We start from the raw sequence: 13,648 nt of genomic DNA, 5'->3' as shown, positions 1-13,648 counted from the left end.
CAATTTTTTATTTTATTTTTTGTCAAAACAAAAAAAAAATTTAAAAACTATGTTCATATGATTTGTATGTAACCTAATTATCGTATTTTCATGGTCTGAATCTATGACCTCCTAGTCACGTTACAATAACTTTACCATTTACTGATCCAATTTAATAGTAGACTTTTTGTATGATACCATATGTAACTAATTTTCAATTTAGCTATTGACTTATTATAATGTCATTTTCAAAAGTACTAAATAAATTAAATGATGATGCTTAATATAGAGTAATTAATGATCCTTAATTATGTTTACATATGAAGTAAGAAAAACCGTGTCTTTTATTTTGACTACTAATGTGCTTGATTAAGTCGCATTAATCTTTTTTTTTTTCAAATTTGACATTTTCTTTAAAATGAAAAAAAAATATACCAAGAATTTGACTTGATTATACAATTCAGATAAGCTATGTAAAATTATCCTAAAATATTCTCGTCGTTTAAATTATTATCATGTAATTTTCAAAAATATTTATCTCGAATTACGCTATTTATTTTATAGTACTTGGTCCTTCTTGACGAATTTTTATTAGAGACGTATTTACTAAACTAAACTTATTAATGATACTTTAAAATTCCAAATTTGATTACTATTACTTTACGTAGTTACCTTATTTAATACTAACAGCAGAAAGGAAAAAAATATACAAAAAGTCGAGATTTTTTTTGCTATTTTAAATGTTCGAAATATAATAAATTAATTATTTTTAATGGGGTAGGTGCTTGGGAAAATAGGAAAAGGAATAAAAATCAAATTCTCATCGACAAGATGCAAATTTAAATATTCAACGTACTGAATTTCTAAGATTTTTTAGTTAATTAATTAATTAATTAATTCTAAGGGGGTTGGTGAATTTTTGTTTGTTTGTCACAGTATCATACAGAATTTTAAGTCAAAGAACAGGTGAAAAGTATTCTCTAACAGTACAAAATAACATTAAAGTATATAAAGAAATATATATATTTTTCTAATGTGACATGTGATATCTATATCGGCTTGTCGATTAATTTAAATTTATATTATATAAAACTACTCTTATGAGGAAATTACTTCTATCAATAGGGGCGGAGCTAGGGCAAGAAGTGTCAAGCAAAAATATTTTCATCGAAAAATTACACTGTATATATGAGTGAAAATTTGATTTATAAATATATATACAAGTGTTGAACTTTTAAAAACAAGTTGAAGATTTAATGTAGTTATTAAGGGGTTGCAGAAAGTTGACGCGAATATTTAAAATTTTCATTGATTAAAATTACATAAATATTCGTGATTTATTTTAATCATACATTTTAAAACTCTTTTTTTCTTTTTAAGCTTCCAGACCAAATGAAATGAGTGATATTTTGAAGTCTAAGAGTAAATAAAAATTTATTGAACGAAACTAGAGGTTGCTATATGAAATCCTTCACTAATATATCGATATTATACGCGAGTTTATTTTAAACATTAAGCAGGTGAAAAATAATAATCGTTATGAAATTTCAAATAAATTTTAACAATGAAACTCTAAAACACTTCACACGTAGAATTGAAAACTTCATAATATTTATTTTTTTGGAGACAAGCCAAAAAAATCTAGTAAATATTATTTCTTAAAAAATTAATAAAAATCTTTCTAGTTCTTTGAAGAAATAAAATATAAAAAATTTCCTTCAATTCAAGGTGAATAAACAAATGGGCCTTGTAGTGTTTTAGTGTACAACGGCCCACCTAGCGCCAGCCCAATGATGCAAGTTGGCGAACTTCGTGGGCTTCATATTTGGGCTTTAATGTGAAGCCCATGTAACATTGCCCAAAGTCGTATATGCTTTAAAATTTGTTTTCTCTTTGTTTCATAAGAAAAAAAATATTCACTTATATAATATAAATTCAGGGTTTCATTTCTTCTGCATGGTGAATACTCTGATACATCAATCATACATTTGATATACAATTATTTTATTTTGTAGTAGTTATAGATTAAACTTGCATTTTACATCTCTCTTTATATAAAAGTAACAACAACAACATATCCAGTGAAATCCCATCAGTGAGGTCTGAGGATGGTAGAACGTACCCAAACCTTACAACTATTTTAAATATAAAGAAGAAAATATGACACGTCATAGAAAAACAGTGCAAAATCTACCCCGGGTGTACAAACACATTTTTCTTGTAACACAAGACAAAGACATATAACACATTTTGTTTCCTGTCATTTTCTTTACTTCTGGCAATAAATGAGAGATAATACGAAGGTAGACGTTGCGTATATACGTTTTTTTGGGTAATATACATTGCATGTATACATCTATTTCATAGCTATATATTCTCTTTTTCCTTTAAATTTGTTTAGTATCTTTTAATATTTAAAAAAAACAGATGACGACGGGAAAAAGACCAAAACCGCAATACCAAAAGTTTTATTTTCAATATGATATTCGATATCTATCGTACCTTGTCCACCCTCTATAATCAGATCATCTTTAAGGAGAGTAATATGTAAACAAGGGATAAAGCCAGAGATCAAAGTAAATGGGTTTGTTTGACTTTGATCTCATGAATTTTTTATTTGTTTTAGTATATAATATGTATAAATTATTAATTTAGAATCTTATTGCTTAGAAAGACTATAGAATTCTCAATTCATAAACTTTAAACTCAATATTTCAATCGATTGTTATTATTCAAATAATTACGAACTGGCTGAACGATGACTATCAGATCGTCTTGAACATTTATAGATTCTATTCTTTTGAATGCACTTTACAATATTTATGAAGCTCATAAACTGACATTTGACTTCAAACTCATTGTCGATTGCTTCAATAAAAATAAAAAAAACCCTTAAACTATCCATATTTAGACACATGGTGAAGCTTCATTTCATTCAAATTGTTATCTAGTCATTTCAAATTTGTCTATACAATTAAATAAACAGTAATAAAATGACAAACTCTTATCTTCATGTGAAGGCCGAAAAATAATTATTTCGGAAAGACTAAACCATATTAAAAATCCATTATTTTAGTAGTAACAATGCATTATTTTAGTAAATCATATCACTTAATGTTTTTTTATTAATAAATCCAAAATACATTGATTAATTGCTTGATTTTATGTACACTTAGCTTGTTGGTGGTATATATTTGAATTTTCCTTTGTGTCATCATGGTGGACTTAATTGTAAACACCATAATGATTGAAAAAGATTTTGTTTTATTATTAATGTAGTTTATGTTTTGTTACTAATGGTGTAAAAATTATTACTATATCTCAAATTATTATTTTATTTGAGTATCTTATGGTTAAATATCTAATTGAAAGGTTGCTCCCCTTATTATTCCAATTTATTGGTTGCTAAGACTAAATATTGTATAAGTATTGCGATATAAAAAAAAATATTTACACGATCAATTTATAACTATATGCAATTTTCTCATATTAATGTAATAAAAAGATTCATTTTAGAATATCTATCAAAATTTATATAGTTCAAACATCAAAAAAACTAAAACTTACATTAACAATAGTGAAATCGTTCTTACTCTAACCATGAATATGAGTGGAAGTGGGTGAAATTGTATCTTAAGAGAAATGAGAGGAAACTTAAATATTAGGGATTTTATTAGTCTATGTAGAAGTGAGAAATGTTTGGCGCTTATGTGGCATCCATGTGGTGTCAATGTAGCGTTCACGTGGCACTTAAGTATGACCCAATATTTTGACAGGAAGGATAACTTTGATCCAGAATATAGTTCAAGGGTAAAATTGAGCTATTTCTGATAGTTTAGGAAATATCTTTAAGTCTTTTTCGTATATATAATATAATTATTTAACAAAAAAATATCTGACCGATTACTCAATATTAATTCATCTTCTTTTAATTAATGGAAATCAATCAACTTATGTGACTAGTTTTTTTAAGTGGACATGTAAGTTTGAAATATACTCCAAAATGATTAAATGTTTGGCATTAAAAAAAAAAACAATAAATTTGCATTTACAAGGTACTAAATTTGTCTTAAATCAATTTAATTTTTATGAAACAAGTGGTTGATAGTGATTCTCATGTGGGCTTTGGGACCATATAAATGAAAAATTAAATCATATTAATTTAATGGTACTTTTTTATCACCTTAAATAAAAGTAAATAACTTTTTATTTTATTTTATCTCTTTGTGACTAAATATTTAATATTCTTTTGGTACATGTTTTTAAAATTATTTAAGAAAAATAATATAGTCATCATTTAGTATATCAAAATTGTTTTTGTTTTGTTCATTGAATTGTTGAGTTATTATTAGGGATGGGATATTTTATTATATTATTATAGATTGAACATATATATATGGCCTATTATAAATTATTTGCTTTTATGATATTAATTATCCTAGCTGTCAGTCTAGTACTCGTCAATTTCTTTTTCATATATAATGACGCTTTTTTTTATTTTTCAGATGTCAAATATTATTAAAAAATAAAAGTGTAAAAATATATGTATCAATTAGTTGACATATTAGGTCTAAGTCTTAGCTTGAACCTACATTTTATGACTTCTATTTCAGAAAATTCGTACAGTGAAAGTAATAATTAAACGCTCGCAATATGTAAATAAACTGAGTTATAATGAATGCGGTGAAATCAAATCTTATTCAACGCTTTCTTTTAATTAGCTTAAAAATGGAATTTAAAAAAAATTCATTCTTACATCACATAAATAATTGATATAATATAACTCTTGATGAATAGCTAATTTAATTGAGTGTACATAGTCAATGACTTTGAATAGGTAATCACGAGTGTATAGTTTAATTTCACAATTTTAATAAGATCTAATTTAATAAAGAGTAGAAAGGAAAATACTAGTTGTATAATTAGGTGAATCATTTGAATAAATCACAATCATTACTAACCAACATTTGCAATTTGGTCGGAGGGTTGTTTCGTATTGTTTTATAATATATAGAATTATATTATATTATCTTATATTGTGATATATTATATTGCATTGTCTTGTTTTAATGAATACAGTGATGAGATAGATTGTATTATTTTTTGTCGTTGCATAATGTCACACAGACAAAATTTGAATGTAAACCTACCACAGAAGTAGGGTACGGAATAGAAATACTATAAAAAGGTAGGGTAAAGATGAAATATAGTTATTAAATAATAAATAAAGACAAATGAAAAGAATGTATTAAGGTAACGACATGATCACATCAACGATCGTCACATAAAATTATGTGTCTTTTCATTGTAACCTAACAATAAATTTAAACGATACGATGCAATAGATAACAACCATCCAAACTAGGTGTAAGGTTGGGTTTGGGGTGAAGGGTAATTTTACTCAAAACCAATAATAAGATTTATACTAAATTAAGAGACATAAATTTGTGTTTGTCAAATAAATAAATTTAATCGTTTAACACAAGTAAATAATGTATATTTTTCTTTAATATGTAACTTCTAACATTTAATTCTTTGGTCAAGAAAGAAAAAGTCCATAAAGAATTAAATATTGAAAAAATTATATAAATTCATACATTTTTAAAAATAATTACTGATTTTAGCGATACTTTTTGTTTATTATCATTTATAGCAATATTGTGATAAATCTGTAATATGTATTAAAATTGAATTATGTATTAAATATATTTGAATTATAATTGTTTTTGAAATATATTATGTTTGTTTGGTAAAAAATTGTCACATTATATTATAAGTGTATTAAAATGTTTGATAAATATATTATCCATCATTAATATTTGTATTATAATTAAATAATAAATTTATCTTTATAATATATATTAAAGGTATTATAAATGAATTAAAAATGGTCAAGTGAAAAAAAATACCATCACTATAAATGATAAATATTTTTTTATAATAATATATTTATGTAAGTTTTCCTTAAATATTTATATTTATATGACTATTTTAAATTACAACTTATTTATCTTTTAGTTGAACTGCATCGTCTAATTAGATTAAATAAGGCATAATAATACATTTTAAAGCATAAAAAAAGTAAAATTCATTAATTAGAATTTCCCATTTTAGAGCCATTATAATTTTTAGATAATAAATAATCCCAATTTTCTACCATCCAATTCCGTTTGCTTTGTTTTTTTCATTTTTAATTGCGAGTTCAAGATTTTAAATTCGTCAATATTATATAAATACTCATTCAATGTTATTTGCTAAAAAAAATAAATTCAAGGTAATTGTTGAAATATAACTCACAGTTTCAATAATAACAAAACTCCAATAAAAAAAAAAGAGATAACAATTATACTTCTGAAAAAACCATTAGTTTTGTTTTCCATTTTAATGGTTTTAATTTTCATAAAAATAATCAGGGTAATTATTATTTTCCATTTTTTCAAAAAGTTTTTATTTTATGTATAACTAAATATAGAATAAAGACAAATAAACTCCACGTTGAGTGTAAAGTTTAGCTAAGATAATAATAACAAATACACATGGTGTATTTCTTGTTCATATCAATAAATACAGATAATATTTATCCCAATAATTTTTTTTCATTTTTAAAATAAAAATTAGAATAAAAACAAATTCATCAATCCCAAAGTTTATGTCACATACAAAGTGTCAAATATGTTTATTATAATTATTCCAACTTATTCCTGACTAAACTTAATTAATACTAATCCAAAAGTTATTAGAAAATAATAATAAATAAAATATTACCTGTTTAGAAAAAAAAAATCCTCATACTATTTTTTTGTACTTGTTATTATTATCCATGGTTTCTTTTGCTTCAAAGATATAATGTCATTTTCTATTTTTTTTTTCCTTCTTTGTTGGTTAAGTTTTACTTGAATCGATCGAGAGTTTCTTTATTCTTTTAAGGTAGAAATAAAGTTAAATACATATCATCTTTTCTAAATTTTATATTATAAAATTATACTGAATATATTTTTATTTTTTTATTTTTTAAATAAATAATTAGTAATATAGCAAAAAATAATAACTTATTTATTTTACGAATTAACTTTTTTTTTAAAAAGAGATCAGAATATTAAATTTATAAATTCCGAATATTGAAAAAAAAATTGACTCATTAAATTCTTATTATGTCAATTACTCCATAGAGAGAGTTATATTTATTAATAACAAAAAAGTAAATGTTTCAACTCAAAGAAAAGATCATTTTGATTAGATTTACTGAAAATTTTCAAATTTGTAATAACTAATAGTTTATATAAATATAAAAAAAAATTCAAATATATAATAACTAACATATAACTTAAATCAAATAAATAAAAAAAAAAGATCTTCACAAACTTCCTTCTAACAATACCACAAAATCACCCATTTTTCTAATCTCACATTTTCTTTTATTGTATCAAAGGTGAATTTAGAATTAATTATATATATATATATATATATATATATATATATATATATATTTGAAATTAGAACTTATGAATTTTAACACTGAATTTATCTCTATAAAAACTCGATAATCAAAAGAAAACAAGGCAAAAGATGAGAATTTTTCAAAAACAATACAACAACACCAAACTTATGAATTTTAACACTGAACTTATCTCTATAAAAACTCAATAATCAAAAGAAAACAAAGCAAAAGATGAGAATTTCTCAAAAACGATACAACAACAGTAATCTCACAAAACAAAGTGTGAACACAAAATATAATATACGAAAAGTTTATTTTCAATATACCCTCGACTCCAAAAAGAAACCAGTTCAAAAAGAGTACAAAAAAAGGAAATAGAAAGGAAAGTGAAAACAACCTTCCCAAAACAGGAGGTTGGCTAGTACAATCTACAAATATAATAAATATATAACGAACTCAAACAAAAAAAAATTGTATCATCATTAACTCATTAAAAAATAAAAATTGTAAAACAGATAATCGAAATATAAAATTACCCAAAAAAATTTAACAATTTTTTTAAAAAAACTTGATGCAATTCATTCATTTATACCCATAATTCATATCTAAAATTACAACCATACTTGATATACTAAAACAAGAAAAATAAATGTGCAATAGATTCTATTACATAATACTTCAAAATTATTTTTCTTTTTTACTACTAGCTAGCTAGCTAATAAGATACGATACAATACAACATGATAAATGAAACTTGACCTTGCTATTAATTCTAAAAACTACTACTAGAGCTAAACTCTTTGCAACAACTTGACCTTTCTACTAATTCTAAAAACTACTGCAAGAGCTAGACTCTTTGCAATAACTATCCATCAGTCAGTCAGTTTCAGATATCGGATGATTATATCTGAATAATATTTTTTTATGAGTTTACATGCTACGTCTTCTTTTCATGATCATGCTACCACCATTATTAACATCTTCAGCATTTCTGAAAAATGAATCGATTTCTTCCTCATCAACCATGACGATGACCTCAAATCGCAATCTTCTCTTGCACAATGACCGATTTGCCCTTTTAGGTTTCTTGGGTGCACCAGGACAGTTAACAACTTTGGGAATCCTAAATGAAGGAGATTTTGGGGTTTTGCATTCATTTGGAAGAAGAGAGTTGATGTTTGGTGATTGGTTTTCTTGGAAATCTTTTGGGGTTTGGAGGTCTTTAGCCATGGTGAAATTAAGAGAGAGAAAGAAGAGAGAGAAGGTGAAAGTTTGAGGAAAAGAAATGTATTTTTTTTATTTTCATGTAGAGGTCTTAATTTATACTAGTGAAAAAGAATATAATAGGGATGGTTAGAATGGTTACATTTGGAGTGATATTGTGATGGTTAGGAATAAGACAAAAAAATACATGCACAAGTGTTACGTTGATCTGTGAGATTTTTACCTGTACTATCATGTGAACCTCTTTTATCTAGTTATATTTATTTTATGTGTTCGCACTATTTAGAAAACATTAATAATTTTTTTTTCAATTTTACCCTTATTTAAACTAATTACCGAAGTTTTACATGATTAAGAACCTACGATAGAGTTAGAGTTATTAACAAAGTATTTATAAAAGGGTAAATTAGAAAAAAAATGCATCTTATTCTTATAACTAACGTAACAAGTTACGAGTATTATGCTAGTCTGTGAGATTTTAATACCATCATTTTTTGTGAGTTTTCGACTTGAACTAATTGTCAACTATTTATCAAAATATACCTAAAAAACTAATGAGTAAGTTGTCATGCAGACGAAAATTTACGAACAAATTAAATTGTCACGCGTGACGATTCTATTCAATTACTTGACCTAGTCTGCTTCGAGGCGTGTTTTGGTAATTGGTAATGGTTCAAATGGAAATACAAACACCTGATAATTTAAATATTAAACTCAGAAAAACATGGTATGACAAATATGTTTTGATCATTAACTCTTATTATTATTGGGGATCTCAATAATTTTATTTAGTGGGTTGAAACTTTTTTGCCCTAGTCGATCCCCTTAATAGTTCTTGATGCTTTAAAATATTATTGACTTTAATGGTGAATTTTTACATTATAATTGATTAGAGCAAGTTATTATTCTACTTTCCATGTATTAGCATATCAAACTTTTTTACAAAGAAAATTGTTATCATATGATTAACTTAATTTAATGATACAATAAATAAAAGAATTATATTTGAAAGAAAATAAACTCTTGGCATGTCATTTAGTTAGTATATAAATGTACCATAAAACAGCTTTAGCTACTCAAACAGGTATTCAATCCATCTCAATTTATCTATTTTTAACTTTTTAAAATAAATATCTTAAATTTTTTTTATTTTAAAATTTCAATGTAAAATGATTTTCTTTCCATTTTACATTTACTAGCAATAGTACACTAGATACGATGTACAAACACCTTAATTATAAAAAGATACACAAATAAATCAAATAAATATTTCAAATAAGAGAGACAATATTTTTTTATGAGATGATATATTACAACATAGATAAAAATAAAAAAATTGGAATAGGAACTGTCTAATAAATATTTTTATAAATATTAGATAAGTTTCGTAGAGTTGAGAGTTCATTATATCTTAATTCTTATCTTTCTCAAATAACAAAAATCACTTGATTGAATTTTATAGGATTTCGGATACATCAAGATATCTGCAGATACATAACTCGCCGATTGTAAATGATACGGATGTATCCTAGAGGAATAGGAATGTATGGGAGAAAATAGGGCGAGAAGAGATTCTTATATAAATTTTAGAGATTATAATAAAATAATAATAAGTGTATATATATAATTATCCTAATATTTTTTTCTGTAGCATATAAAAAAATCACGACAAAGGAAATATGTTACATATATTTATTAGTTAAGACTTAGAAGTCCAATTATTATATGTGCCTCACTCATATTTAAAGGGATCATTTATTTGCTTATATTATGATGAAATATATATATATATATATATATATATATATGGTAATTTCTAGCTATACTAATTTCTTGTTTTGTGCTTGAATAATCTATGATTTAACACATCAACTAACTATCTAAGTACTTATATTTTGCTTAATTTAGCGCCTTTGCATTAATACAACCTAGCTGTGAATATCATAGATAAAAATAGAAGTATTAAGTACAGAAATCCTATACATTTAGGGATTGAGTATATTATATTTCGGAAGTTTTCCTAATTACAATTTTTTTTTGAATATTTCAGTTTCTTAGATACATTTTTTTGATTGTTCGATACATTACTTAATGAAAGGGATGTATTCGAGCAAGCATAAAAATGTGTTCAAGAGAGGATAAAGATACATGCGAGAGCAGATAGAAAATATATCGAAGAAGAGATACGGACGTATAGAGTAAATTTTCTTAATTATTATTAAATAATAAAATTTTTTAAAGATTAAAGATCAATTATCAACATTGTTGTCAACCATAATTCAGATCCATCATAATTAAAACTTGAAACCATACTTTGACATATCAAAACAAGAAAAACAAAGGTGCAATAGATACTACTACATAGCTAGCTAGCTAACTTACCTAAGATAAAAATACGATACGATATGATATGACATGACATGATAATTGAAATAAACGAAACTTCACCTTACAACCAATTCAAACGACTTCTACTAGCTAGAGACTCTTGCAACAACTATTATGAATCGGTCACTTTGTGAGTTTCAGATATAAGATGATACTGAAAAAAAAAATATTTTTATGGGTTTACATGGTACGTCTTCTTTTCATGATCTTGTTACAACCATTGTTAGCATTTTCAGCATTTCTGAAAAATGAATCAGTTTCTTCCCTAGGAACCACGACGACGATCTCAAACCGCAATCTTCTCTTGTAAAATGACCGATTTGCCCTTTTCGGTTTCTTAGGTGCACCTGGACAGTTAACAGCTTTGGGAATCCTACTTGAAAGAGATTTTGGGGTTTTGCATCCATTTGGAAGAGGAGGGTTGATGTTTGGTGATTGGTTCTCTTGGAAATCTTTTGGAATTTGGAGGTCTTTAGCCATGGTGAAATTAAGAGAGAGAAAGTGAAAGTTTGTAAAAAAAAATTCATTTTGAGGTCTTAATTTATACTAGTGAGAAAAAAAAAAGGGGATGGTTATGGTTAGGAATAAGACCAAAAAGATACACGCGAAATATCATGATGGTACGTGAGACTCTTACCTGTAATATCATGTGACCAATTTTATATGTGGAGATATCAATTAATGTGTTCACACTATTAGAAAAACTTTAGTACTATTTTTTGTTTCTTTCAATTTTATTGTTATTTAATTAATGAAACTTTATATGATTAAGAACCTAGTAAAGAGTTATCGTTGTTTCAATGTATTTATAAAATGACAAGCAAATAAAAGTGCATCTTATTATCATAATTAACCTACAAAAGAGTTACAAATATCACGTTGGTCTGTGAGATTCCTACATGTACTATCATGTAAACCTCTTTTATCTAACTGTATTTATCCCGTATATTCACCATATCAAAAATATGTTAGTGACGTGATATTCCTACCTATACTATCATATAAATCTCTTTTGTCTAGCTATATTTATTCCGTGTATTTACGATATCAAAGTGTGCATAAATCATACGCTCGATTAGTATTTATCAAAATATAACTCAATTAATATCTGATATTGCGTATGCTACAATATATTTTTGTTAAAGTCACTAAACCACTCCACATGGATAATTATACAAGAATTAATGTATTTTTTTTAAAAAAAAGGCGCACCTAAAGTATCACTTTTCTTTTGTGAATTTCCTTCTTAGACAACTCTCAAGCGTTTGCATTTTATACTTGAACTATTATTAACTATTAATCAAAACACACCTCGAAAAATCATACTTGAAGTATTTTCTTTTACAAGTTTTTTACTTAAACTATCATTACTAATAAGCTAATATAGCTTAAAATTAATGAGTAAGTTGTCATGCACACAAAAATTTATAAGCAAATTAAATTGTCACATGTGTGTTGGCGATTGTATTCATACACTTGATCTTACATGCTTCGATGTGTGTTTTGATAATTGATAATAGTTCAGGTAGAAAATATAAACACCTGATAGTTAGTATATGAAATTCACAAAAATGTGATACGAAAAATATGTTATCGAACATTAACTCTTGTTATTATTCTAGATCTCAACTACTTTATTTAGAGGGTTAAATCTTTTTGCCCTAAGTCGAAATAATGTGTATTCGTTAGTTGTGTAGATTCAGTGTATAACAAACTATAATAAGTGTATAACTAGTGTTTATACAACATACTAGCAAACAAGGAATGAATATAAGGGTTCTTTATTGTTATATTATTACTGATTTTATTGGGCTATTGTATAGTGTTAGATATTTATTTTGTAATCATGCGATATTTGTAATTCACCGATTTAGTTATTTTAGATTCAACTTACACAAATATATATATTCTACAAGAATTACTTTACTTTTAAAGTCGGACTTTTACACGATATATCTCTAAAATTCTAAGTAAATAAAGGTGAATGGATCATATCCTTCCGCCCTATAGTTGTTGGTTTTTTGAAATATTAATGTTCGTGTATAACTTCAATTGTACATACTTATAATAGAATCGATTGAAGATATGATATCTTAAGACGAAAATAAAAATAAAATAGTCGGACGTTGGGGTGGGGACCTTCTAATGAATATTTTTCTTATAAGATCGTATAGAAAAAAAGAATCACTATAGATATTAATTTGAAACAGAGAGAATTACGTAGCGTTATAATTAGTTAGTACGTAGGTGTACAAATATTTTATATATATATATATATATATATATATATATATATATATATATATGTCTCTCTCAAATATTTGAAGGCATTAATTCATTTGCTTATATTATGATGAATAAATATGGTAATTTCTAACTCTACTAATTTCTTGTTTTGTGCTTAAAAACATATATGGGGTAACACATTAACTAACTATCTAAGTACTTACATTTTGCTTAATTTAGTTCCTTGCATTAATACAACTTAGCTGTGAAGCTCAAAGATAAAATATGAAAAATGCCTTGAGGAAAAATATCAACATTGTTGTCAAAAACATTAATTACAATATTAATTTCATTTTCCTTTCTAAAGCATTGAATGTAGACTAAATAGCAAAA

General features: G+C 25.3%; 2 protein-coding genes across 2 annotated transcripts; both read right to left on the bottom strand.

Annotated features, from left to right (window-relative positions):
- Positions 1 to 8,085: 8,085 nt before the first annotated feature.
- Positions 8,086 to 8,727, bottom strand: sig1 (self-pruning interacting protein 1). The gene has a single exon (NM_001247399.2). It carries the CDS (start codon positions 8,645 to 8,647, stop codon positions 8,348 to 8,350), a length of 300 nt encoding a protein of 99 aa, NP_001234328.1. The 5' UTR covers positions 8,648 to 8,727; the 3' UTR covers positions 8,086 to 8,347.
- A 2,208-nt stretch (positions 8,728 to 10,935) lies between these two features.
- LOC101259393 (cyclin-dependent protein kinase inhibitor SMR13-like) lies at positions 10,936 to 11,558 on the bottom strand. Its single transcript, XM_004249972.5, has one exon. The coding sequence runs from the start codon at positions 11,507 to 11,509 to the stop codon at positions 11,210 to 11,212; it is 300 nt and encodes a 99-aa protein (XP_004250020.1). The 5' UTR covers positions 11,510 to 11,558; the 3' UTR covers positions 10,936 to 11,209.
- Positions 11,559 to 13,648: the final 2,090 nt, after the last annotated feature.

This window comes from Solanum lycopersicum, chromosome 11 (genome assembly GCF_036512215.1).
Source record: "Solanum lycopersicum chromosome 11, SLM_r2.1".
Taxonomy (NCBI): Eukaryota; Viridiplantae; Streptophyta; class Magnoliopsida; order Solanales; family Solanaceae; genus Solanum; species Solanum lycopersicum.
This window is presented reverse-complemented; position numbering and strand designations above follow the sequence as displayed.

Coding starts and splice junctions, on each gene's coding strand:
- sig1 (NM_001247399.2), bottom strand. CDS start 8,647: ATGGCTAAAGACCTCCAAACCCCAAAAGATTTCCAAGAAAACCAATCA.
- LOC101259393 (XM_004249972.5), bottom strand. CDS start 11,509: ATGGCTAAAGACCTCCAAATTCCAAAAGATTTCCAAGAGAACCAATCA.